Raw genomic sequence first — 27,270 nt, 5'->3', positions numbered from 1 at the left:
CCATCCCCTCACTTTCAGTCTGTATGTGTCCCTAGGTCTGAAGTGGGTCTCTTGTAGACAGCATATATATGGGTCTTGTTTTTGTATCCATTCAACCAGCCTATGTCTTTTGGTTGGAGCATTTAATCCATTTACATTTAAGGTAATTATCAATATTTATGCTCCTATTACCATTTTCTTAATTGTTTTGGGTTTGTTATTGTAGGTCTTTTCCTTCTCTTGTGTTTCCTGCCTAGAGAAGATCCTATAGCATTTGTTGTAAAGCTGGTTTGGTGATGCTGAATTCTCTTAGCTTTTGCTTGTCTGTAAGGTTTTTAATTTCTCTGTTGAATCTGAATGAGATCCTTGCTGGGTAGAGTAATCTTTGTTGTAGATTTTTCCCTTTCATCACTTTAAATATGTCCTGCCACACCCCTGTGGCTTACAGAGTTTCTGCTGAAAGATCAGCTGTTAACCTTATGGGGATTCCTTTTTATGTTATTTGTTGCTTTCCCCTTGCTGCTTTTAATATTTTTTCTTTGTATTTAAGTTTCGATATTGTGATTAATATATGTCTTGGCGTGTTTCTCCTTGGATTTATCCTGTATGGGATTCTCTGTGCTTCCTGGACTTGGTTGACTATTTCCTTTCCCATATTAGGGAAGTTTTCAACTATAATCTCTTCAAATATTTTCTCAGTCCCTTTCTTTTTCTCTTCTTCTTTTGGGACCCCTATAATTCGAATGTTGGTGTGTTTAATGCTGTCCCAGAATTCTGTGAGACTGTCCGCAATTCTTTTCATTCTTTTTTCTTTATCCTGATCTGTGGTAGTTATTTGCATTATTTTATCTTCCAGGTCACTTATCCGTTCTTCTGCCTCAGTTACTCTGCTATTGATTCCTTCTAGAGAATTTTTAATTTCATTTATTGTGGTGTTCGTCATTGTTCATTTGCTGTTTAGTTCTTCTAGGTCATTGTTAAACCTTTCTCATTTCCACTATTTTATCTTCCAGGTCACTTATCAGTTCTTCTGCCTCAGTTATTCTGCTCTTGATTACTTCTAGAGAAATTTTAATTTCATTTATTGTGTTGTTCATCATTGTTTGTTTGCTCTTATTTCTTCTAGGTCCCTGTTAAACGTTTCTTGTATTTTCTCCATTCTATTTCCAAGATTTTGGATCATCTTTACTATCATTACTCTGAATTCTTTTCCAGGTAGACTGCCTATTTCCTCTTCATTTTTTGGTATTTCTTTTTAACTCTGGGCTATTTTCCCCCTATTTTTTTGTATTGTACTTTATTACTTTTGAAATAAAAAATCAATAGAATGGGAGGGGGAGGGATAAATTAGGAGGTTGGAATTAACAGTTACACACTACTGCATATAAAATAGATAAACAGCAAGGACCTCCTGTATAGCACTGGGAACTATATTCAATATCTTATAATAACCTATAATGGAAAAGTATCTGAAAAAGAATATATATATATATATTATATATATATGTAATAACTGAATCACTTTGTTGTACACCTGAATCATTGTCAATCAACTATACTTCAATTTAAAAAAACAATAATAATAAAAATCAATAGCAATGGCTAACTTATAATGAGCGCTTGTTATCTTCCTGGCAGTCTTCTCAGAGCCTTGCACAATTAACTAATTTAATCCTTGTAACAACCTCATTAAATGGGTCCTATTGTTATTCCATCTTACATGTGAGAAACCAGAGAATGGAGAGGTTAAATAACTCTCCCCAGGTCACACAGCTCATAGGTAGTGAAGCCAGGATTGAAGTCTCCACACTGGCGATCTGACAGTAAAGGCTGCTCCTTTACTCATTCAGTATACAGCCCCAAGTAATCAGGTAAGCAGCAGATGCAACCTTGATGAAAAGCACTTCCCTGTGTTGGTGGGAGGAGAGGAATAGCAGGGGCCGCACAAGGCTCTGGGCACTGAAGTTCTCCTGGGGAAGACTTCTTACTGCAGTGGACAAGGACATGGAGAATATATGCACAGTATAAAACAGACTTTCAGGCAGAGGAAGCAGGTAGACAAAGGCCTGAAGGTGGGAACTGTCTGGGGCCAACGTGAAGGTGTGGGGCCTTGCATTTGGAGGAGGGAGGTGAGCATGAGGGAGAAAGCTGGCCGGTGAGCCATCAGAGACCAGATACAAAGGGTTTTGATTGAGCGAAGAGGTTGGGTTTCATCCTGGGGTGGCAGGGAGCTGTGGAGGGTTTCCCAGCAGGGAAGACCCTGGTCAGATGGGGTTTAAGGGTTCCTCCTGGGGAACTGCCATTCATTCTCTCTCCATCCCCTGCTTCCTTCTTTCCCTCCACTCTTTCATCTTGGGGGCAGGGAGCCCAGGAGCCTTCCCATTTAACAGGCTTTTGTACCTTCCAGGCCCTGCCCTGGGAAGATCCAAAAAGGACTAGGGCTGGGTTCTCCCACCCCCTTCGGGATCTTATAACCAGATATCAGACCAATATTAGGACACAAGGCAGTTCTTCAAGAGATGTCCAAAATTCACCACCCCCTTGGTCTACCTATGGAGAACCTGTGCATCCTTTAAAATCCAGCACAAACATCACCGCCTCTGGGAAGGCTTCCCTGATGAACAATCTCTCACACAGATTCTTCCATCTCTCCTCTTTGGGACACTCCACTCCTGGCACTCTCTGTCCTTGTTTGTCTGTCTGCCCCCACTGCTCACCCTTGACTGGAGGTCCTCCAGGGCCCGACTGTGGGTGAACCCCTCTAGGTCCCGGGTCCCAGCACGGGCCTGGCCCATAGACGGCATCCACAGAGTCTGTTGACTGGAGGATGGCCAAGGCTGGGGCCGCACTCCTGGGGGGACTTGTGGGTGAGCAGAGATCAGCCAAGGAGAAGAGCCTTGATGTTCAGAGATTCCAGAAAAGGCTGCATGTTGGAGATGAGACTGGTTCAGGCCTTGAGTGACATCACAGCAAACCGGCCGAGCACTCTGATGGCCTCTTGTGCCTCTGGGGACATTGTCAGTTCCTGTGTGTGAGTTTGTGGGCGCCAGCATCCCTGGTCTTACCATGAAACTCATTAACCTTTGCTATTTAAGGGAACCTGTCAGCTTACAGTCATGGAGATAAGTACCAGGCATCGTGGTGCCAAGAAGGCCTCATTTGACACCCTGTCTGTCCCCACTAATTAACAGGCTCAGAAGCAGAGAGATGGGTTCTCCAAGCAAGTGCTGCACCGCCTCAGCCCAGGGACAGGTACTCCCAGTGTTGACCTCCTAGAATGTGCTCCCCAGCTCCCCCGGCCCCAAAGCAAGCAGTGCCTTCACCGGAAGTCACACGGCCCTGTATCTGGCATCCCTTTCCGGCCCCTCTCTGCCCCCCTCATCCCCACAGCTTCTGTTTCCTCTTGCCTGGATTCCTGAGCAGCCTCCGAAAGACCTCTCTGTCTCTAGTCCATCCTCCTCCAACGTTCCACACTGAAGCCAGAGTGAGGTTTCTAAAGCCCGGGTTGGATGACGTGACTCCTGGCTGGAACCCTTTCCATGGCGCCCCAGGCCCTGGGATGTGGCCCCCGCCTTCCTCTCCAGCCTCATCTTCCTGGACCACCTCTGTCTCCGCATCACACTCACCCCGGCCTCTGTCTACGCTCCTCCCTCATCTGTGAGCCTCTTCTGCCTCCTGCTTCTCTGAATCCTAAGCGCTCAGTCCGCTGCAAAACTCCCTTCTGCCCCAGGGAGGTGACCTCCCCCTTCGCTGAGATTCTAGTAGCCTTCAGCTCACACACGCTCCCCATACGCAGTCCTTCCTCCTTTCACTTGACAAATCTGTGTTGAGTGTGCGCTGCGTGCCAGGCCCTGGGCGGGTCACATCATATCCACCGTTGCCTCCAGTCCTCAAAACTGCCCTGGGAGGCACAGGGGCTCTCAGGACCCGGTCCTTTCCTAACATTTCCACTCCCACTCTTTGCCGCTTTTTGTGTCCATGGGCACAACCTCGCCTTCTCTGGGACTCAGTTTCCTCCTTAGCAAAATGAGGTCTGAAGCTCCACCCTTCAGGTTGTAGCAGCAGCAAGAGTAATAGTAATGCAGAGCACTGAGCGTGCCCAGCACAGCGCTTAACAGGCACCGACTGCACCTCCCGTGGCCACTGGTCAGAGCGGTTAGGGCCCTGCCCAGCGTCAGATCTGCCCCCAGAACGCCCCTCGCGGCCGTTGGCATCCCTGTCCACATCCAGCCTGGAGGAGGAGTACGAGACGAGAATATGCCAGGCACGTTCCGGGGAGGCATGCAGACGAGCCTGGCTGGAGCTCAGGGCCCGTGTTTAATAAAAGATTAATGAAATTGTCAAATTGACCTTGTCAGTGTCGGCTCAATCTAATTACGCGGCTGTGGCCCCCGTGAATGGGGTTAAAAGAGGAGCGCGCATGAGAGAGACAGCGCTGCCCAGGAAACCCTGGGGGGCAGTCTTTCCTGCAGCCCGGCCTGCCGCCCCCAGGGCCCACCAAAGACACACTGGCCACCGTCAGGGTGCCGTGTCCCCTTATTCTGGAGGAACAGCAGTGAGCACCCCGTCTCCAGCAGACAGGGTTGTTGGCACTCTTGGCAGACGCTCACATTCTGCTGTGCCACGCTGTGCAGGGCACAGGCCACGTGGTAAGAAGACACAGTCGCTGTCCTTGAGAAGGCCTTGGTCTGGTGGACGGGACAGACATGGAAACAAATAGAATTCACCAAATGTGAGCAGGGCCCCGATAGATGGTAACCCAGGGAAGGCGCACTTAGATGGACCTGGCAGTCGGTGAGTTTCCTGGAAGAGACGTCACCTGAGGTGAGAAGTGACCCAGGAGCCGACCCAGAAGAGACAGATGGGAAGAGTGCAAGGGGTAGTGCCGTCCTCAGGGCATAGCCAGGCGTCAGCCAGGAGGGCCGCGGAGGAGTGTTCTGCAAAGCCGCCGGGATGGTGGGGAAGCTTGCTCGTGCTGGAGAGGGGTGGGAGTGGAGTGGGGTGGAGGGCAGGACAGGGGAAGCACGGAGCAGCTCAGGGTGCCTGGAGAGGAGAGGCTCGTGGGTCACAAGATGAGGGAAACGGGGAGCTTCCCTGGGGGCAAAGCTTTTCAGGGAATGAGCCCCAAGCACCCTCTGTGGGTAGAGAAGCTGAGCCCTCTCTGGAGGGGTCCCGCAGAGCCTGGCTGGAGGGACCAATTTCAAGGTTCTGAGGAAGACCCTGTGGCACAGGCTGGGTGCAGAGCTGCTCTCACCTCTGCCTCTGCCAACAGCACTTAGTCCTGGGCCTGGGCCTGCCTGCCACCCGCCCTCCCCTCTGGGGCATTCGCTGGGTTCTTCCAACTGAATGGCCCTTCTCAGTTTACTGAGCTTGCTTGCATCCCTTCCGCAACTAGATCATCACTATAACACTGCAAGATAGACAGCAGCATTACGCCCATTTTACAGTTGATGAAACTGAGGCTTAGGGAGAACAAATGCCCCCACCCAAGCCTTGTTCACCATGGAGGTGAGACTCATGTCTATTTATCTGAACTAAAATCCTATGCTCATTCTTTACTCCATGGCGATCTTTAAGGGAATGGGGCATGAAGGCTGGACACCTTGGCATGAGCATTTGGTAGAAACAGGCAGATTCTCGGTGGCCCCATCACTTCACCAAAAGACAATCCTGCCAACTGCATTTCTAGGGCTCAACAAGGGCTCCAATACATGAGACCCACATTTGGACGGTCCTTTTCAACAATGTGATTCATGTTCAGCCATGGATTCCTATCGGAACAAGTATTTCTCCATGGCCCCATCACAGCGCCCCAGGGAAGACGAATCCCCAGTCCCCTCCCAGTGGAGGACGTCACTGCCCACCTGCTCACCCAAGCCAGAAACAGGGGAGTCATCACCCAGTCTTCCTCATCTCCCCCTCCCCTCCGATCAACAGATCACGGTGGCTTGACCCCAAATATATATTTCCATTCTGACCTTCCCTGCCCACTCCTTCATTCCCAGAACCACTGCTTTGCTCTGGTCCCCATATTTCTTGCATGGACCATCCGACCAGCCTCCTCACTCTTTTCCCAAATTCGGCCTCGCCCACTCCCGTTCACCACCTACAATTCCACCAGAGTGGTCCTTCTGAAACACCAGTCTAACCACGTCACTCCCAGGCTCAACACCCTTCAGTGACTCCCTGTTGCCGCCTGAAAGCAAAGTCCAGCTCATTAAACAGGCATGTCAGGCCTGCGGGCCCGGGGCCCTGGCGCCCCATCACCCCATAGCCTTGTCTCTCAGCAGGCCCCGCTCAGACCCTGCACTTCAGACCCCAAGCTGGACCTCTTAAGGTGCTGAGAAACTACTAAGCTTTTTCAGTCCCTCATTCATTTACCCCCCATCTATTTATCCAGCTTTGAGCCCCTATTATATGTTAGGCACTCTTCTAGTCATTGCTCTTGTGACGCCTCACCTTGGGACAATATTCAAACACATACATCAGTGTGGGAGAAAAAGCAGCAGAAGAAGATGTGAGAGTGCCCTGGGGTGGGGCACGATGTGCTAGCTCTTCCAGACGGTGGTCGAGGAGAGCACTTCTGATGAGGGAGATGGAGCAAAGATCTGAAGGGAGTGGGGGCAGCCATGTGGACGTCTGCAGGGAGACGGGTCCAGGACTGCAGACCTTACCTCCCCAATCCTGTCTGCATGTAACGCCTTAGGCCACTCCCGGGGCCCAGCTCTCACCTGAGAGTCAGCTCAGCAGTGACCTCCTCTAGGACGTGCAAGGACAATCAACCAGCCCTTGTTTTATGCTCCTACAGTACCTCACACGGCTTCAGGCCCAGCTCTGTAACACTGAGGTGCTCGAGTTTTCTCTCTCCCCTTCCCCTCATTCATTCATTCATTCATTTCTTGAACAAAAACTGCTTGAGTAGCCCCCAGGGGCCAGGCCCTGTGCCAGGACTTGGGATGCATCTGTCACTCCCCTGTCCCATGTCCCAGGAGCTCCTGGGAGGCAGAGAGACACTGCTGCCCCACCTCATAATCCCCGTGCTAGCACAGCACCTGGCCCCAATGGCTTTGGTGAGTATTTGATGAGTGAATAAACATTTGAGACCATTTTATTGAAATGCTTCAGAGTAAATTTGGAGACAGGCATTCCTCTAATCAAGAGTAATTTAATAACCACAAATGCCTTTTAACACAGTGGGAAGGAAAAAAAGAAGGTGTGCATGTCCCTTATTGCTGCAGGTAAAATAAATGGCATTTTTAATAAAATGTCCCCATACAGCATGTAGAACGTGGCCACATGATGAAACAAATAAATATCTGGTGAAATTATGCATTGCAAAGCAGACTCTTTCTGGTCCTTTGGTTATTAAATGTAATCACTTTTCAGTCGTGCCCCTACTCTTCTTCCTAGAGGCAGGTACGCGTTTGATTAAAATGTGGGCCCCGGAGCACCTTCACAGGGGAAGGTTGAGCTACGTCCCCAGAGGAACTGCCGTGGAGCAAGCGAACGGGATGATGGGGCCAAGGCAACTGCCACAATTTGCTTCACACCTGATGGACGTGTTTATCCCCAGACAGAGTGCACGCAGTCACGGGCGTATGGAAATCTTGCAATTAAGGCAAAGTCTAATTAGAGACGGCAGCTTCAAAATACAAAGGGACCTCTGAGTGGCAGCCACTCTGGTCGGCTCTGAAACGTGATTATCTCACTCCAGTCCCTGCCTCAGCCACCAGCGGACTGAATTACGGGAGGGGGCGGGGTTTGCATCCTGTCGCCATATGTGGATTCTCTGGGCACAGCTCTGCCTTCAGACCGTGGAGACACCTATAGGTCCTTGGAGAAGAGCACAGGTTTGGGGATTTACCAGACTGGGATTTGAAATCGGACTCTACCCATGATTACCACTCCAGCCTCAGTCATCATCCTCATCTTCCTGGTGGGAGTGGTGACAACCATATCATAGGGCCATGGAAGCATCAAGTAAGGGTTTTGTGGGGATGCAGTTCAGGGAGGTCGTTCACCTAACTGGGTCACTTACACGGCCTTTGCTCCCAACCCGTCCATGCTGGTGAGAGGGTGCTTGCCTGGGACCAGAGGTGAGAGCCTGGGAGGGCAGGGCTCTTACTACTGCATCCTTCACCCTTCACCCTTCACCCTTCACCCACAGGACTCAAGACAGGTTTCTTCTCAAGCTTTCTCTCTTTCAGTGCCTGACACTGCTCCGAGCGATCAATTTTATGTGTCCACGCGGGGTGGACACCAGGGATGAGCTGTCCCCCCTCGTCCCAGACAGTCCTTGCAAGAACAGACGGCCTGTGGGACAGGGAGAAGGCACTGCGGGCAAGGCTTGTTAGACCCAGAGTCCTGGCCCGTGCCCTGCAGTGCTCCCTGAGCTTAGGCTGGGGTCAAGAGATGAATCAGAACCCAGCAAGTCACAATCTACTCAGGAAGACAGACAGGAAGAGAGCACAGAGGTGTGTGGCATCAGTTTACATTCCTACAACATTTTACAGTTGAAAATGCTTCGACTGATCCCTTGTTTAATCCTCCCAAGAGCCTGTGAGGGGACAGTTAATGCCAATCCCCACAGAACTCTGAGCTTCAGGCCAGCTCTGCCCTCCAGGTACACGGAAGCGGAGGTGTGTGTCGCGAACCCCACTCCCGTTACCCTCCCAGGCGAAACGTATGGAACCTTTTTGCTTTCTGCTTTTTTCTTTGGATGTCTTGTTTGTTTGTTTGTTTTAAATAGTTAAAACATTACAGAAGCCTCTTTTGCACTCTTCCCCATCCCCCAACCCAGATAAGCTGGGCTGTATCCTTCCTGCCCAAGTTTTCAGACTGCACATCCATCTGTCTATGAAAACCCTATAGTATCCTTTTGCATGTTTTAGGATTTTATGTACATAGTCTCAAACTCTAAGTTTCATTCCACCACTTGCTTTTTGGACTGCACATTATGCTTTTGAGATTTATTTATGTGATATATGGAGATCTGGTTCATTTTGTGCTGTATGGTATTTCACTCTACGAAGAAAGTCAACATACGTGTGTGTGGTGTGTGTGTGTGTGTGTGTGTGTGTGTGTGTGTGTGTGTATGCACATGCATGCAATGTGTATAACTATCCTGTTGTTGGACATTTGCTTCCACACCTTCCATCATCCTGTGTTGCTTTACAAGGAAACCTTGCACGTGTAGGTGAACCTTGAACACGGCTAGACTCCAACCGGGGAGGAGGGACACTCCTCTTTGTCACACAGTGCAGGGTCTGGCACCCTGCTGGCTCTGTCAGTGCTGATTACTAGAAGGCACTGAGGTTGTGATGAAAGAACAGTGGACTTGGTCTCAGAAGGACCTGGATTTGAATCTTGACCCTCTTACTTATTAGCTGTGTGCCCCTGTGCAAAAATTCTAACCTTTCTGACCTGCAGTGTCCTTACCAGGAGAAATAAAGACAGTAACACCAACTCCCAAATATTCTTGTTGTGATGATTAAATATCTGAAGTCTTCAGTGTGGATCCTGACATACAGGAGGAGCTCAAGAAAGCTAAAGGAAAGATCCCTGATCCCGGGCAGACGAAAGGGCACCGGGGAGGCACCAGCAGGCTCCTGTCAGCTGCCCTTCTCACTCTGAAAAAGGAAGTCTAGGTCAAACGCTCAATTTTAAAAACAAAAGAAAAAAGAAAAGAATGAAAGAGAAAGAGAAAGAAAGAAAACAAGCCACCTTAGAATCATAATTTGAAACCCAGGGAGCTACCTCCAAATCTGGCTGGGTTTCTACTCCATCTGTGCCTTTCATTGGCTGACACTGGGAATCTGGGGAGGGTGTCTTTGGTCTTGGACCAGGTTCCCTGAAGGGCAGCCCCACCCTGCAGAGGCCACCTGCACTCCTGGGCCCTGTGGAAGGCAGCACCAGGCTGGGTTACATCTCTTCCTGCCCCCAAAGAGACCGGAGCCAATGAGGCTTTCTGCTTAAATGGCCTAAAACCATCTCCCAAAGCTCCTTAGCTCAGAAAGTGTACAAGTCAGCAAAATGAAAGTAATTTAAAGAGCCATTGGGAAGAAGAACACCAGCCTCCCTGCTGCCCCCGCTGATAGCCTCTCAGTAGTGACTTGCGTTTTTCACATTCAGGGCCAGGGGCTTCCCTCACCCCTCACCCCGTTTCAGGAAAGGATGTATCACAGGCTGAGATCTGCTGCCTCCCAGGAGGGAGAGGCAGGGGGCGCGGGAGGGCTACGGGGATCTACCTCCACACCTGGAGTGCTTCGTGGTTTCCAAGCCCTGCCCTGGCCATGATGACGCTGCCAGGCCATGGCAGCTTCAGAGGCTGGTGGAGCAGGGACCGTCACGCATGTATTATAACCAAGGGCACGGAGGCTCATAGACAGGAAGTACCAGACTCTCCCCTCAGCCCAGGCGAATGGGATGCTCCTGGCTGAGTGCGCAGCCCTCCTGGCTCCTATCACTCTGAGAGGTAGGACGGTACCTGTTAATGAGCACCTACTATGTGCCTGCCATGTGCGCAGCACTTTATGCAACAGCCCTAAAATGTTGACACTGTTATTCGTGTTCCATAGTTGATAAATCTGAGGACCCAGAGTTGAGTAACTTGGCCAAGGTCATGCTACTGAAAAGCTGTGGAGGAAAGTTCAAATCCGCAGCCTCATTTCACACCCACACTGTTTCCACGGTACCAAGGAAGTGCTTAGGGAAGACCTGGCACAGAGACACGTACAGCCCTGCAATCTGCACCCCACTCTCCTGACACATTTCAACTCCCTGATCTGGGTCTGCTGCCCCTCCACGGGCTGAGTCCCCACAAGGGCCTGCACAGAGTGAGTTCAGGGCATGGGAGCTGCATGAAGACCCAGCTGTCTTGGGCACTCCCCATCTGGACGGCTGCAGGATGGTGCTCACAGCCTGGTTCCCACCTGGCAGTGGCAACACTTAAGGAGGAAGGAGAGTGGGCACCTGACCCTCACCATCTCTCACCTGGGTTATTCCAAAAACCTCCTTGACTTTTCTCTCTACCTCTAAACCCGCCACCACTCTGCCGCCAGCATGATCCTTCAGCAGCTGTCCTTGGTCCTCAGAGCCCAGCACCTCAGCCTGGGACCAAGGCCCCCCCCAGGACCCTGCTCCTACCCACCTCTCCAGGCTCCTGCCCAATACCAACGTCACCTCCACTCCTTGAAACACCTACCTTCTTCCACCTCTTGCCCCTTGTTCACAAGGACAGCAGACATTTACACAGTGCTCACTATGTGTCAGGTACAGTTCTAAGAACTTTATAGAAATTAACTTAATGCTCATAGGAAATGACCCCTCCATTTTACGGAGGAGGGAACTGAAGCCCAAACCAATTAAATAACTTGCCCAAGGTTGCAGGGCTGGTAATTGGTAGATCCCGGGGTGAGACCCAGGCAGTGTGAGGTCAGATTCCTCAAATTTAACCTCTGCCAAATCCTTTCCTCCTTTCTTGACCTGGTGACAGTCTCTCCTGGGGGAACAAGACCAGGAAGGTCTCATGACACCCTCTGAGGGACTTTCTTCATCCCTCAAGTTCTTAAATCCCCAGGCCAGAAGAACTGCTTTGCTCCCTGGTTTCCCACACCTGTGGTCATCAGGGGCCAGGATTCTAGGGCATTTCTTCAGCACTGGGCTCCGTGCTGGGCCCGGGACTCAGATAGGAACACACAGTGGCCCTGCCTTGGAGGGCTCACAGTGAGAAAGATGGACACACAATGGCACTATGGGCTGACAAGGCCAGCAGAGGGCATGAGAGGGTGCCACAGAGCAGGGGGAGGCGTCCCCACCCAGACGGGGGAGGGAGCACTGAAGACCCCCTGGAGGGAGGAGAAGGAGAAGGTCATGGGGCAGAGGTGGCTGGGAAGGTCCACACAGAAGAAACAGTTTGTGTCCATGAGCGATCTAAGGTAGCACAAAGCATGGTCGTAAAGACGTCGGGCATTGGAGGCACTCAGGCTTCCACGCCAGTCCCGGATCTTCTTGGTCATATGCTGGTGCCATCTTGGGCCGGTTACTCAACCTCTTTAAGTCCGTTTCCTCATCTGTGAAATACGGATGGTCATAGTATCTGCTTCACAGTGTTGTGTGAGAAATAAAATAATGACAGTGCCTAAAACATAGTAAGTGCTCGATAAATACTAGTTAATTAAACAAATATTGTCCATATCTATATCTCCTGCACCTAGCACACAGTAGGGGCTCCGCAAAGGGGTATAGAGATGAATTTACACAGCCCTGCTCTCAGTTTGCTGACTGCCTCAGGGAAAGAGACAACTAAATATAAATTACAACACAATGCTCTGAGCCTTAAGATGCTGGGAAGGTTGGGACTGGCAGGGAGGGAAAGGAGGAGATTTGGAAAACTAGAGAAGGGAGGGAGTCCTTCTGGGAAGAGGTGGAAACAGTTCCTTAGAGGAAATATTTGAGCTGAGCCTTCAAGACGGGGGAAGATAGGTTTTCTCTAGTTAACGACCCAGGCACGAATGAGTGCACATCTTGGAATAAAAGTGAGGCTCCAGGTAGACAGGACAGATTTAATGTCCCATACTTCTCACACTCCTTGGATACCTCCACACCCGTGGCAGGGGCCCTGGACAGGGCTTGCTACCCCATGCTGATCTCAGCTTCCGGGGCACTCCACTTCTCCCCGCCACACACTCAGTCTGCCTTCCTGCTCTAATTTTGCGTTTTTTTCATGGCACTTATCACTTTCTACAATTTTCTTATTTATTACATTTACCATTTATCTTCCTACCCATCTCATTCCACTCCCACTAGAGTTTAAATTCCCACCAATATTAGTCTTTACTAATATGTCTCAGGCATTTAGACTAGTGAATGACACCTAGTAGACATTCACATATTTGTGAAATGACTGAATGATTCCAGAACTACTCATGGGGGAACTTCTGGATACAGATGTTGGTGAGGTTAGCATACTGAATCTCTCTCCCCGTTAGCTACTGAAATGGAAACATGCCCAGGGTACCAGATTGGATATGGCCAAAAGAGTGCATTCTGGAATGGTGGATAGAGCACAGGGTTTCGAACCACCCTTGAGGTGTGACTCCCTGTTGGACCCAACCAGCAATGCCTGTTGGAGTGGAGGGCACAGACTAGAGATATTCCAACTCGTTGAAGATGAATGGGGGGAAGATGGACCGACAGACAAATCATCTCCTCATGGCCATTCTCGTCCTTCTAGCATAAGCTCAAGTGTTACATCTTAGAGGTCTTCCCTGATCACATCTAGATGGAGGAGTCCTAGTTACGAGAATAATCCAGCTCAGAGAAAGTAATTGGTAAAGAAAAGTGGGGTCTTTAGCGGAGGATCACACGGTTCTTTTCTTTTCACTGACCTAACCATTATTATTGATAACTTGGTGAAGATACAAAAGATATTTCTATACTATAAAACTGGGAGGAAGAATATAACACAGAATAAAATTCCATAAGGATCTCAAACATGCAAACATATGAATCGACAATTCACATAGGAAGAAGTTGAAAAAGTACTTTTGTAGAGAAAGCTAATTTGCCAAACTTCTTTAAAAATTCCAAACACTGGTGAAGTTGTGCGGAAACGGCACGTGCATGTCCACCTACCTTGAGACGTGGCTTGACCTTTTGGAGAGCAATATAACAAACATAGATATAACAACAACATGGAAAAGACTATAAAAATGTTCTTGCCCTTTAATTACCTCACTCCTGGGAATTTAACAAACAAACAACTATAAATGATCATGACAGCATTATCTCTAATAGCAAGAAACTAGAGACAATAAAATGTACAGTGAGGAGATGAGAAGGTAATCGTGACCCAGCGTCAGGAAGGGCATTGAAATGGCAGCTATACAAACCAGGCAGCAGAGGGGGAAATGTTTGTCATATGATGTTAAATGAACAAGGCAGGATCACGGGAGGCTGGCCAACTGCAGTGAACAAAGAGGTACTGCCCTGGACAGACAGAGGGGCTCCCAGGAGTGAATGTGTTGTTGGGCTTGGTTCTTGGGATTATGGCTCGATTTCTTTTTTGGCTTTGGCTTTCCTCAAATTTTGTTTTGTATTTTAAACACAAATGGAAAAGAAGATCTCAACCAGCTGGAATGTTGGGCCAAAACCAATAAGATGAAATGGAACCGGGATGCATGCAAAATCCGGTATTTTGTTTAAGAAATACATTTAAGAACACACAACTGAGGTGAGGGGGGTATAAATAGCTGCTAAAGTGAATAAGGGAAGGAAAAAGGGAACAAAAACAACCACATTTACTGCGGCCCTCAACTGGGATAGTGAGGGCTGTAGGTCTGGTACCGCGGGAGGTCAGTGTGGTTACATTAACAACTGCATAACGGACAAGGTGACTGGGGCTAGAAGATTTAGAAACTTGCCCAATTTCCTCTAGTCTAATAAATAATGAAGTCAGGATTTGAATTTGGTGTGAGTTCCTCTGTCATCAAAATCTATGATCGTTCTCTTACGACACAGTGAACTAAAGGGATAAGTATTGTGTTAGCCAAAAGAGGGAGCAGGGCAGTATTTGGTGACCATAAGCTCAACGTGAGACAGTTCTACCGCTAAAGATGCTAATTCAAGTGTAGGGCACTCGAATAGAGATATGCCATCCAGGAGCAAGAGATGACAACCTGCTCTAGTTAGTACTGGTCAGACCCTTCCTAGAGCAGCGTCCAGTCCTGAACCCTACCTTCTAGTGGCGCATCCGTAAAACAGCAACCAGCATGGTCAGAGTTCTTAGGATTAGGGAACTAAGAGATGTTGAATGCCTAGGTGCTTTACTCACATTATCTTGTATAGCTCTATATACAACCCTGTGAGACAGGTATTATATTCCCACTTTTAAAATGAGAAAACTAAAGCCAAGAGAGATTGAGAACTTCTTCAAGGTCACATACTGGTAAGTGGCAGTCAAGATTTGAACACAGGGCTGTCTAAATCCAGAGTCCTCACTCTTTCCTGCACTGCCTCTCCCATGTGAGACATGGCAGAACAGAATTTGAGCTATTTATTAGTCTGTGAAGAGACATGATTGCCACCTTCAACTCTGCAAAGGGCTATAAGCAGAAGCACTTTGCATGACTTCAGAGGAGAGAATTTGAGTGACCTCAGAAGTCTCCAGGAAGTAGATTTTTAGCTCAGCAGAAGAACTTCTCAGTGACGACAATAATTGGATGGACTCTTGGGTAGGAAGGTGAATTCTCCATGCATGGAAGAATTCCAGCATGGTCTGGAAAGGCATTTGCTTTCAGTGGAGAGGAGATCTGAGTGGAGGACCTCAAAGTTCACTTTTGACCCTTAGGTTCCATGAGCCTATGAAGTTGTGTGGCAGAAACTGATTAATCTCTTCAACAGAAGTGATGAAAAGACCTGTTGGTATGTCTGTTTGCAGATGTAAAAGTAAAAATATGCCCAAGGTAAACACATTGGTCCAGAGAAAACTCTATAAAGAAAATGAAATGAATTCTGCTGGAAATGCTTACAGGTTAAGCTTTTATTTTGTGTAAACAAGAAACCAAACTCTGGAGAGATGTGCAGTCTCAGAAGTAATCGAAGAAAATATAATGAGGTAACAATTTTCACCTGTTAGGTTGGCAAAATAATTAAAACACGGTCACGCCCATTATATGTATCAAGAATGATAAAAGTGGTACTCATTCTGACCCAGGTAAAACGAACCTAAGAAACTGATAGAAAATATAAAGGGGGAAGAAAACTGTGCACACAAAAATCTTCATAGATATTTAATTTATAAACGACCTAAAAATTCAAGGAAGGGCAATGGGCCGGCTGGGTGGCAGGGTAGGGGCTGAGGTGACCGAGGGGAGCTGGAAGGTCGGGAGTGGACCTAGTCAGAGCACACAGGGAAAAGCTCACAAGCACTGCGCGCTGTAGGATGAGCACAGGCTGTCTGGAGGGCCAAAGGCAGGTTTGAAGGCCAAGGTCACAGCGAAGGAGGTCAGAGCAGGTCAGAGACAGGATAGGCGCACACACAGGTGAGGACCGAGTGGGCGTGGGGTAAGGAGAGAGGAAAACCACCTGTAACACTGGCGGCCATTTATCCACTCTCCCTGGGTCACTTTAATTACGTGCTGGACCCAAGTGTGCAGAGAGAGCTTCCGTGAACTGGCAGCCCTGTGGGTTAGCCCCACAGCCGACCAGGTGGTTTTACCCAACTGTAGCTTCATGTCCGTTCACTGGGGGGATGTTCGAACTGATGGCTATAGATTTCATGGAGCAACAGGGCACTATGTTAAAAAGAAAGGGAAGGATGCAAACCTGATCATATGCTATGACCACAGGTATGTAAAATACACATTTACGCTCTTAAATGAAGGACTAGAAGAGATACATCCCAACGCTTGCAGCTGTGCAATTTGGAATATTTCCCTTATTTTTCCAAAACTTTCTATAAAGTGGTTTTCATTTCTTTATAATTACCAAAAAAGTCATAATTTAGAAATGCATCTAAGAAACCCAGGGGCATATAACAGTCACTAACGACACACTTTCCTCAGCTAGAAAATAAAAACAAGTTTGGGAAACTCCCGACTACACAAAATGAACTTCAGTTTTGTGTATGTATTTGAATGTAATAAAACTGTGGATCCTCATAAATGGTACTATTATTCCCCGTCCTTTCAAATGGCTTGAATTAATGACACTGATTTTCACTGATTGATTACTTAAGTTGGGACTCTCCTAAATATGCCCTGAGATTACACGGCTAGATTCTCAGACCAGACCATAATATTCCACTCAGTTTTCGAGGGAAGAGGTAAAAGGACAGATTTTGCACAGACCTGGATTCTGACCCAGCTCCACTGCTGACAACTCTGGGACCTTGGCCAAGAAGTTACTTAACTTTTTCTGAGCCCATTTCCACATTTGTATGGGTGTAAGAATGGTGGCCCTGCCCTCACATAACAGTCACAGGGCACCAGGTACACAATAGGTGCTCAAAAAGTCTCAGTCTAACTAGGGTGTAAAAACACCTGCCCCCTCCCCTGCCCCGATTCCCCATCAGAAACAGCTCTTATGTCCTTCCTTGTCACATCTACTTTTGATTTCATTCTGCCTTGCAAGCTAAGGACAGCTAACATCCGCATGGCTCTTTGAGACTTATGGAGCTCTTCTCCCAGATATTACCTGGATTACTCTCCACAATAATCCTGACTTAGGGATCACTGTCTCCACTTTAGAAGAAACGAGCTCCAGAACGGTCAAGTGACCTTCCCAGAAGTGGTAAAGTCACAATCAGATCAGATCCCAGAATCTTTCACAACCTGTTCTGTCCCTGATGTATGTGTCATATATTACGCAAAGCACTTTCACATGTCTTAGCCTTTTTAAACAGGTATTTCGATGACTATTTTCCCTTCCAACCTAAAAGCACCTATAAAGCAGGTATCATATCTTATTAGTCTTTGTAGGGAAATGGAGCCTCTGGGTGCTTGTTATCTTCGCCATGCTTAGGAAGGAAAAGGGATGAGTTCAGATCATGTATACTTTCTCCCAACCTCTCATGCATTCACACCACTCATGCCCAAGCTGCTCCCCTGCCATTAAAATGAACACATCTTAATAACAAGAATTTACTGAACACTACTGAGTGTCACAAACTTTACTTACCTAATGAATTAACTTTTGTTAAACACTTAGAAAAGTTCTGGCACATATTAAGTATCTGTTATTGTTGTTATTATTATTTAATTATCCACACAGCCTGTGAGGTATGCATTATTTTCCTCATTGTACTGGTAAGAACTCTGGGAAGTTAAGGGATTGGTCCAAGATCATACCGCTAGTCTGTGGAGAACTGGGAAAATACCATAAAAGGAAGTTCATACCTATACATCCTATTAGCAAGCATATAATATTTCAGATTGCAAAGAATTATTTTATGTACTAAAATAAAATTCCTCAAAGAGGGAGCCACCTCCACTACTCACCCTAGTGACCCTGAGCTTTTGCTTATAGACCACCAGTAATCTAATGGTTTAGTGGATAAACCATTAGAGAAACCAGAGGCCAAAGTTTTCCAACCAACGCCTAAAAGCCAATAACCAGAAATGAAGAAAATAATGACTACCAACATCTATTGAGCACTTATATATAGTGCTCTGTAACTTCTAGAAACTCTGCAACGTTGCAACTCTGCAAAGTAGATACTATCTCCTTTTTACGGAACAGAAAATTGAAACTCAAGAGGTTACGCTAAGCCCAAAGCAAGCAGTGGAGCCAGGTTTGGAACCCAAACTCCTCAAAGCCCCAAACCCTTGCCATTTCCAACATACTACGCTGACTTCATAGGCATTACAGAAAGGAAAGTGTTAATCAATAGGAAGATCAAATGTGGTCTGCTTGATTGGGCACCAGGCACTTTAGAGATGCAGCTACTGAACGAGATAAAAATTACGCAACTTGAAAGATCATGTGAGATACAAGATAGGATGAACGAACCGACACCAGGTGACGTTACCCCTGACTTTCTGAAGGTAACCCTGAACCAAATCTAACATTACCACCCCCTGACACTCCTTTACAAAGATTGACTCAAATTATCAGGAAAGCTGAATCTCAGATCACCTTGAGCGACAGGTCCTAGATCTGTCCTTTGATGTAAGAGAAAGTAATCTGCTTCGAGACAGCCCTTCAGATCTGTAGACAGTAACCACATCCCTTATGAATTTTCTCTCCTTCAGCCTGTATGTTCCGCCCCTCAAAGGACACTGGTCACCTCCACTGTACACTTCATATCCATCCTTAAATAAACGAGGCTAATGATTGTCTACAGCAACGAATTAATGAAGCTTTATTATAGAACAAAATAAAGGAACAAAGATAGAAGTCCTTGAATGGTAAAAATATCAGCTCAAATTCTTCGCCAAGTGATAGGCACCTCAGAGACACTTTATCCCCCTCCGAAAAGACAGCGCTTTCACCATCCCCAGAACAACACTGGCGCCAGGCTGCTGCCTGAGTCTCAGCAAATCCATCTGCCTTCTTTGGAGTGGGAAGTCCAAGTTCAGAACAAGGCGCTGACCTCAGAACCCTACTGGCTCCCCGCCCACACACCACCATGCATGGTGGGGTCTGATCTGGACAACACCATCGCCCGCAAATCACACGCCACACAAGGAAAACGAGAAGGCTTTATGAAAAATCCAAAGTTTATTGCAAATTATATTTTGCTTCCCTTCGTTCTTCATTTTTACAGGATTTATTGATATCCATGATTTTTTCACAGATGTACTTGTTGACTTTGGAGAGTCTCTGTGCAATTTCAGTTTCATCCACAGTTTCTTGTGCTATTCTGTCGTACAAACACTCTAGACAGGGAAAAGAAACAAGAAGGCCAAGGATTAATGGTACATTCGAGTCCATACCTTTAAGAGGGAGAAAGGAAAATGTGCCTCCTGACATACTTCCAAAGTACCAACTCACATATCCGGCATGGCTGTACTTTAAATTTTTCAACACAGAGTAGATATACACTAAATTTATACTTTAAAAATAATGATAGGGCTTCCCTGGTGGCGCAGTGGTTAAGAGTCCACCTGCCGATGCAGGGGACACGGGTTCGTGCCCCGGGACGGGGAAGATCCCACATGCCGCGGAGCGGCTGGGCCCGTGAGCCATGGCCGCTGAGCCTGCGCGTCCGGAGCCTGTGCTCCGCAACGGGAGAGGCCACAGCAGTGAGGGGCCCGCATACCGCAACAAAAAAAAACAAAACCGTAATTCAAAGAGTCATGTACCCCAATGTTCATTGCAGCTCTATTTACAATAGCCAGGACATGGAAGCAACCTAAGTGTCCATCAACAGATGAATGGATAAAGAAGATGTGGCACATATATACAATGGAATATTACTCAGCCATAAAAAGAAATGAAACTGAGTTATTTGTAATGAGGTGGATAGACCTGGAGTCTGTCATACAGAGTGAAGTAAGTCAGAAGGAGAAAAACAAATACCGTATGCTAACACATATATATGGAATCTAAGAAAAAAAAATGTCATGAAGAGATTAGTGGTAGGACAGGAATAAAACACAGACCTACTAGAGCATGGACTTGAGGACATGGGGAGGGGGAAGGGTAAGCTGTGACGAAGTGAGAGAGTGGCAGGGACATATATGCACTACCAAATGTAAATTAGATAGCTAGTGGGAAGCTGCCGCATAGCACAGGGAGATCACCTCTGTGCTTTGTGATCGGTGCTTTGTGACCACCTAGAGGGGTGGGATAGGGAGGGTGGGAGGGAGGGAGATGCAAGAGGGAAGAGATATGGGAACATATGTATATGTATAACTGATTCACTTTGTTGAAAAGCAGAAACTAACACACCATTGTAAAGCAATTATACTCCAATAAAGGTGTTAAAAATAAATAAATAAAAAGTTGTATATGAAAAAAATAATAATGATAATGATACAACACCCATGTGTCCACTCCCCTGCTTAACAGGACACCATTACTGGTCCCTCTGAAGCCCCTAAATGCCCTTCCCCAATGCCATCCTCTCCCTGTCCTCACCAGAGGTAACCACTCTCCTCAATTTTTGCTTTTCTTTTCCTGTTAACACATATGCATACATCCTTAAATAACATGTTGCTACTTTTCCCATTTTTAACTTTTTACAAGTGTATCCATACTCTGTATATCCATCTGACTTTTTTTTTCATCCAACATTCCAGTTTTGAGAGTCACCCATGCTGAAGTGTATGTACAGCTGCAGGTCATTCACTTTCACTGATGAGTAGAGTTCTACTGTCTGACTAGTCCACAATCGGCTGACCCACTTTATTGTCCATGGATACTTGGATGGTTTCCCGTGTTCTGCAGTTACAGGCACCCTGAGCCGTGTCTCTTGGGGCAAACATGCAGGAAATGCTCAGTATGGGCCTAGGCTGGAACTGCCCAGTGTTAGGGTGTGTGCATACTACACTTTACTAGGTGATACCTGGGAAACTGTTTTCCACCATGGTTGTGCCGCCTGGCACCCCTAACAGCAGTGTGTGCAAGGACTGCCTGCCCCATATCTCCAACAGCACTCCATGTCAGATTATGAAGGTTCTGACAACCTGGCGGGTGTGAAGTGGTACCTCACGGAGGTGATTTCTAATGAGGCTGAGGATGGCCACTTTTACGGACTCTGCCATTTGCTGTGATGAAGCAAGGAGTGAGCCTCAGACGGGACCTGACTGAAGCTGGATTTTGGCCTACTTCCTAGCATGCGGACCTGAGGCGAGTCATTGCCCTAGATTCCTCACCTCATAAACGAGGATAACAAACCACACATGATCTTTTTTAAGGCTGCCATGAGGGATGTGAAACAAACACTTTGCAAGCCTTCTTCAAAGGGTAAGGAGCACTACACCTGTATGAGGTGATTACAGTCATTTTATGTATATGCCACTGCTCTTTCCCAGGGCCTAGCACAGTGCCTGTCACAGGGGCAAGATTAAGTAAGTGTATGTTGAATGAATGAATAAACGAATGAATGTTTTTCTTGGGAAACCTGAGGGGACATACTAATTCTGGACATAAGGGGACTCGGGAGGGGTATGGGTGGGGAATGTACCACTGGGGTAATGTAATCGTGGGCAAGATTTTTAACTCTGTTGAACCTGAGCCTCCCCCCCTATAAAACAGGAGTGACAACCCGGTCTTGAGGAGTTGCCATGCAGGATAAACAAAGTCTTGTCTACCAGGCCAGCGCACCGCAGGCAATCCTGTTAGCGATGCAGAACATCAGCACTAGGCGGGATCATGGGGACTAACTTGTGCTAACCCTCCGCTCACACGGGACGTGGCTGAGGCCTGGAGAGAGGAGCTGAGTACAGACACGATCCCCTGCGGCCTCCGCTCTGAGCCCTGCCGGGGCACGTGGCCAGCCTGCCTCCTGTTGCCGTCCAGGCTGCAGGTGCATGTGCTATATGCCTTCTTTCTTTGGGGCGCCATCTCCTCCCTGCGGATCAGGGTTGGCAGGGAAGCCTTTGAAAGCTTTTAGTTGACCTTCACTACTTCCTGGCTGCTTCCAACCTGCCTAATCTGCACTTTGTCTCGTGTTGGCCTTTCCACGGGGAATGAGATGAGAAGGTCTTACCTCTGCTGACTCCACCTGCATTTCCCGACCCACTCCAGGCTATCCCACAAATCAGTCTTTGCTCATCTCCTCCCGGATTACCGACTCCCCGGGTCTCATGTCTCATCCTTCACCCGCCTAAACCCCACCCATTCTTCCAGATCCAACCTGCTTGGAGTCGGGAGACCCCATTCCGCCTATACCCTCAGTGCTTCCATACTCGCCTGGGTTTTCCTCTATCAAAGCCCTGACCACAGTCTCATAGAACTGTGACCATGCTGTCTCACCTACAGACCCGAACACGGGGTTCCCTCCCCAGCCCAGGGCCAGGGGGAAGCCGACACTCGCGGTGACGTTGCTGGAAGCTCAACCAAATGAGGAAGACACCCTGTGCAGAGGACTGTTTCCAAGTTCAGAGGTTCGAATCTGGCTCGAACCCTAGTTGCTGTGCCACCTCGAGTGGGAACCTCTCTGGGTCTCAGTCTTACTGTCTGAAAGCAGGATGTCAAATCCAATCATCTAAGAAGATTCTTCCAGCTCTAGGTCTCTAGTTCTCTGAAAGGTAATAGGGTGGGTAAAGAGGTAAAGGAGAGAGAAGGGGGCAGGGGAGTGGGTGTGATGGCCCTGAGAGGCCCCGGCGTGAGCTGGAGAGAAGGCAGGAAGAGAAAGGTACAGATGGAGGAAGGTTTTCAGAGGCGCCCACAGAATCCCAATCATTCTCGTTTCCTGAGGGTAAGAGCACTGAACGGCCCCTGAGGTTGATTAAAAGGCTTTCGTTAGACTCCAGATATTAATCACCTGCAGCTGCCAGGAATGTCTCCCTCTGCAAGGGAGCATTTGAGATTATTGCTTAATTAACAAGGTTTATAACAGCGCTAATGGGTCCTATTAAAAAAAGTTATAAAAATTAACCAGAACTCAACACTGTGGCTCATTTGAAAACTCAGACATTCTGCAAAAGGTCATTTGACCTTAATAAGGTTTAACTGTCATTCTGGAGCTTGTCATTAAAGCGAGAGTCTCCTCCAGCCCTCCTGCTTTCATCTTTCTAAAGCAGTGTCAGCGTTCACCACATCCCTCTGCTACACGGTAAGGAGTGACTTTAAAACCATAGAGAGGAGACAATCCTCACCAACCCTGTGAGCACCAAGGCTTTTGTCATTTTGATCTGGCAAATGCGAGTAAATGTGGTAAAATCATACAAAATAAATACAAACAATCTCAATCCAGCAGACAGCTTGCATGGGAAGAACCAGTCAGACGCAATCTGGAAGAGCTCAAATAATTAGCCTAAAAATGGGGAGTGTATGGTGCGATGGGAGACAGGCTTCAAACCTGCCTGGCTGTAGTAAAGAAAAAACAAATCAACACTGTATTTTGGTAAGACAAGAAAGCCCTGGAGACAATGGGAAGCCTGAAAGCCCAGTTCAGCTCAGCTCTGATCTAACCTGCTGTATGACCTTGGCCAAGTCGATTTCCTTCTCACTCACCGGCATGGCAAGTAGTTATGGGCTCTAAAGGGTTGCTTGACCCGGCACCTGGGAGGCAAAGATACAGAAAGAAGAGAACAGAGGTAGCCACGGGGTGCTCTGGGACATACAACAGAAGGATCCCCCCACCCTGAGAGGTCAGGGAAGGCTTCCTGAAGGACGGTTCCCCTAAGCACACCTGGGTGGTAGCAGCTAGCCAGGCAGAGCAGCACGCGTGTCGGGTGGGCAGTCTGATCTATGTTCCAGGTGCCAGGAATAGCATTTACAAATTCCCTAACGTGAGCGGGGACAAGGCTTGTTGGAATACAGCAGTTCATTATGGTAAGAATTTAGTGAACAAGGGGAATATTGCTGAAAAATAAGCTGGAGCTAGAGCCAGGGGCCAGATTATGAAGGCGCTTTTACGACACGTTCAGAAGCTTGCCCTTTAATAATGGGCACCAGGGACTGGCTGTGACGGGGTGGTGGTAACAGGATCATACTGGGTTTCTGAAAGATCACTCTGGTTACAAATGGAGAGAGGAGTCTGGCAGCTGCTGGAGTAAGGCAGGGAAGTGATGTGGCCTGGGCTACGTGAGGTGCGACGGGTATGGAGAGGACGGTTTACAAGGTATTGGGGGCAGAACAGATGGAGAGCAGGCACGTGGAAGAGTCAGGAATGAGGCCTCTCTGGGTCCCTGGCAGGTGGTGTCATTTATCAAGACAGGGGACCCAGAGGGGCAGAAGGCTTTGGGGAGAAGGAAAAGGAGAGCAGTGAGTGGTGCAGATGTGCCAGTGTCACGTGGACATCCAGGAGGAGATGGCCAGCGGGCACCTGATGTATGGATCAGGAACGTGGAAGGGGGAACTGAGGTCAAATATAGATTTGGGAATCAGTCACTGATTCAAGAAATATTTATTGAACACTGACTATATGCTGGCCCTGAGCAAGATGCTCATAAAGCTGACGTTCTAATGGAGGTGGGGAAAAAGACAATCATCAAGCTAATAAACAAGTAAATAAGAAATGCTCTGCAGGGACCTTAGGGAGGGTGATGTGATAGAGAGCGATGGAAAGGCTACTTCATCAGCCCGCGCAGCCGGGGGAGGCCTCTCTGAACAACAAGGAGGCAGGATGTGCAGACCAGAGGAAGGGCACTGCTGGCAGTGGGGACAGGAAGGGGCCAGGAGAGGGCCTCAGCGGTTAGAGCGCAGTGGCAACAGGAAGTGTGGTGTGAGATGAGGCCGGGGGAGTCACCAGAGGCCAGATCACCAGGCAGCAGCCAAGATGAGGGGTGTGGATTTCAACCCGGGCCGCCGTGAGCACGCCGAGGGCAATGGGGACAGTGGGGAGTGAGCGCAGCGGAGGGCAGCTTTGTAGAGTGAGAGAGAAGCGGGCTGGAGACAGAGGAGAGGACAGCAGCGGCGGGGGCGGGGGGCGGGGGGGAGCCCACCAGGGGGGCTGAGAAGCCACCGGCAGGAGGAGACCTGAGCACGCAGGAGGGTTTCTCGGTAGAGGAGGAGGGATCAGGTCAAACGGCTGGGGAAGAGGTAGAGCCATGCCCCGGAGGAGCAAGAAGAGGAGCCACGGGGAAGCCTGGCAAGGACAGAGTAAGTAGAGGGCTGGGAGCCGATGCCAGATGGCAGGGGCGTTCCCGGTGCACATGGGCAGTGAATGCAGACAACTCTTTCAGGAACCCTGGATGTGAAAAGGAACAGAGAGCCATGGCAGCAGCTGGGTGATGGAAGTGACGTCTAGGGAGTGTTTTGTTTGCTTCTGTAAGAAATGAGTGATCAAAGTATATTTAAATGGTGCTGGGAAGGACCCAGTTGAGCGGGAGGAACAAGGTACTTAGGAAGAAGGCAGGTGGGCTGTGATCCAGTTGGAGAGAACGGCCAGTCCCAAATAAGAGAAGGAAAGAAACATGAGGCAGAAGAACTGGGGGATCCAGGGAAGTTTGTAGATATGGTGGTTCGAAGCTGTGGGATTTCTTTTCCTTTTCTCCGTGAAGGAAGAGACATGGTCATCTTTTGAAAAAGAGAGAGGTGTGGACTATCGTGTTCAGGAAGAGTAGAGAAGGTTTAAAAAGGGCTTAGAAAATGGAGGAGTGGATCAGTGAGGGAAACTTGGAGGGCCTGGCCTACGGGCCTGAAGACAGTGAGCCTGTAATAGCCCCAAGCCACACAGCTGAGGTATTTTCTTCTAGATTGTTCCTTAGTATTGGGGACCAGATTAGCTGCAAATGACATCATCTGAATGGGGTCCAAAGAACATACGAATGTCTACAGGTCCACTGGGCAGCCAGGACAAGGACTGTGAATCCTGCCTTTACACATGGACACACCAAGCATCTACCTGGTACTGGCACTGCGCCGGGCCTGGGGAAACAAAAATAAACATAATAGAACCAGGGTGAGCTCAAAGTTAAAGCAAAGCAGAGTTGGGCCTCAACCCCAGGCTTTCGATACCTGGTTCCAATTTCTACTCTCCATCACCCTGCACTGGGAGCAGACAGGAGGGGGCCTGAAAGCTGCAAAGCACTGAACAATCGTGAGCGTCAATGATGTGACCATCACGAGGTCATGTCGGCTCCATGGGGGCAGCTCACTTGTCAACAAAGAATGGAAACTTCTTCTCACACCTCAAACGTAACTATTCCAAGCTACAATCCAAGCAGCCCTCTTAACTGTCTTAAGAGGTGAGCGTTCAGCTGAAGACACTGCGACATGGAAGGAAAGCAGTTCACAAGAAACAGTGTGAAGAGTCAGTCAGGGGATCAGCTTGCAGGTCTCCGTGCGGCACTTGTTCAGCCCTCGGTGACTGAGCTCCCACTGTGTGCCAGGACCTGTGCGAGTGGCAAGGAGGACGTGGAGGTGAGTCCGACACAGTCGGACCAGTGCCTGAGGCAGACGCACAGCAGATGATTTTATACCACGGTGTGACAGCGGTAGGGCAGCCGGTCACTGGAAGGCACCTGGGACCTGCTGAGTCACAGCCCAACAAGTGTAACAGAATTAGAGGTCAGCCACCTCTCAGGTAGGCAGGGCTGTGTCCCCAGGAAGGACGCTTTCTCAGGGCGACCTCCCAAATTAGGCTCCACCTTTTCAGACAGTGGGCAGACTAAAGGTTACCTCCGCTTGTCTAAAAATAAGTGTCTGCCTAAGTCAGGTAATCACGAATCGGCCAGCAACGGGAGCAGCTGTGCTACGGAACAAGCCCCAGACCAGAGTCAGTGGGGGTGGGTTTAAATCCAGGCTCTGAAACCCTGTAGCTGTGACTTCTAGCTGGTCACCTAATCTCTCTGTGTCCTTACACCTCGACCTCCAAAATACACCCTAAATCTGGCCATTTTTCTCTGTTTCCACTGCTCTAACCGTAGTCCATGGCACCATCATCCCTCCCCGAGACCACTGCATCAGCCTCCTAACTGACCTCCCATTTGGTCACTTCCACTGAAGACCTCCATTACCTTTCTCCTGCAAGCAGGGTAAATCCAAGCCGATTACTGTGGCCTTCACGGCCCTAAAAGACCGTCTCTCGCCCACCGGCCTGATCTCAGTATCCCCTCACTCATGACTCTGCAGCGCCCCGGGGCTGCTTCACCCCTTGAGCATGCAGGCCTTTGAACCCGCTCTTTATTCTGCCTGCTTCACCACCCCTCAGACCTGCACAGGGCTGACCTCTAC

The 27,270-nt window shown here is 48.5% G+C and overlaps 2 protein-coding genes across 3 annotated transcripts in view; both read right to left on the bottom strand.

Moving 5' to 3' along the window:
- The window catches only part of AGBL4 (AGBL carboxypeptidase 4), an 807,237-nt gene that overhangs the window by 190,565 nt on the left and 589,402 nt on the right, over positions 1-27,270 (bottom strand). The window lies entirely within an intron of this gene.
- BEND5 (BEN domain containing 5) overlaps positions 18,819-27,270 on the bottom strand; it is a 48,596-nt gene continuing 40,144 nt past the window's right edge. The window contains exon 6 of one of the 2 annotated variants that reach the window (XM_024119920.3): positions 18,819-19,358. In XM_024119920.3, the coding sequence (XP_023975688.1) occupies positions 19,201-19,358 (158 nt within the window). In that variant the 3' untranslated portion in view covers positions 18,819-19,200. The remainder of the gene's footprint in view (positions 19,359-27,270) is intronic. The other variant, XM_028489410.2, reaches the window with a different exon arrangement.

The sequence above is a fragment of the Physeter macrocephalus genome, chromosome 4 (genome assembly GCF_002837175.3).
Source record: "Physeter macrocephalus isolate SW-GA chromosome 4, ASM283717v5, whole genome shotgun sequence".
Classification (NCBI taxonomy): domain Eukaryota; kingdom Metazoa; phylum Chordata; class Mammalia; order Artiodactyla; family Physeteridae; genus Physeter; species Physeter macrocephalus.
Note: the sequence above shows the minus strand (reverse complement) of the source record. Positions and strands in the feature narration are given on the sequence as shown.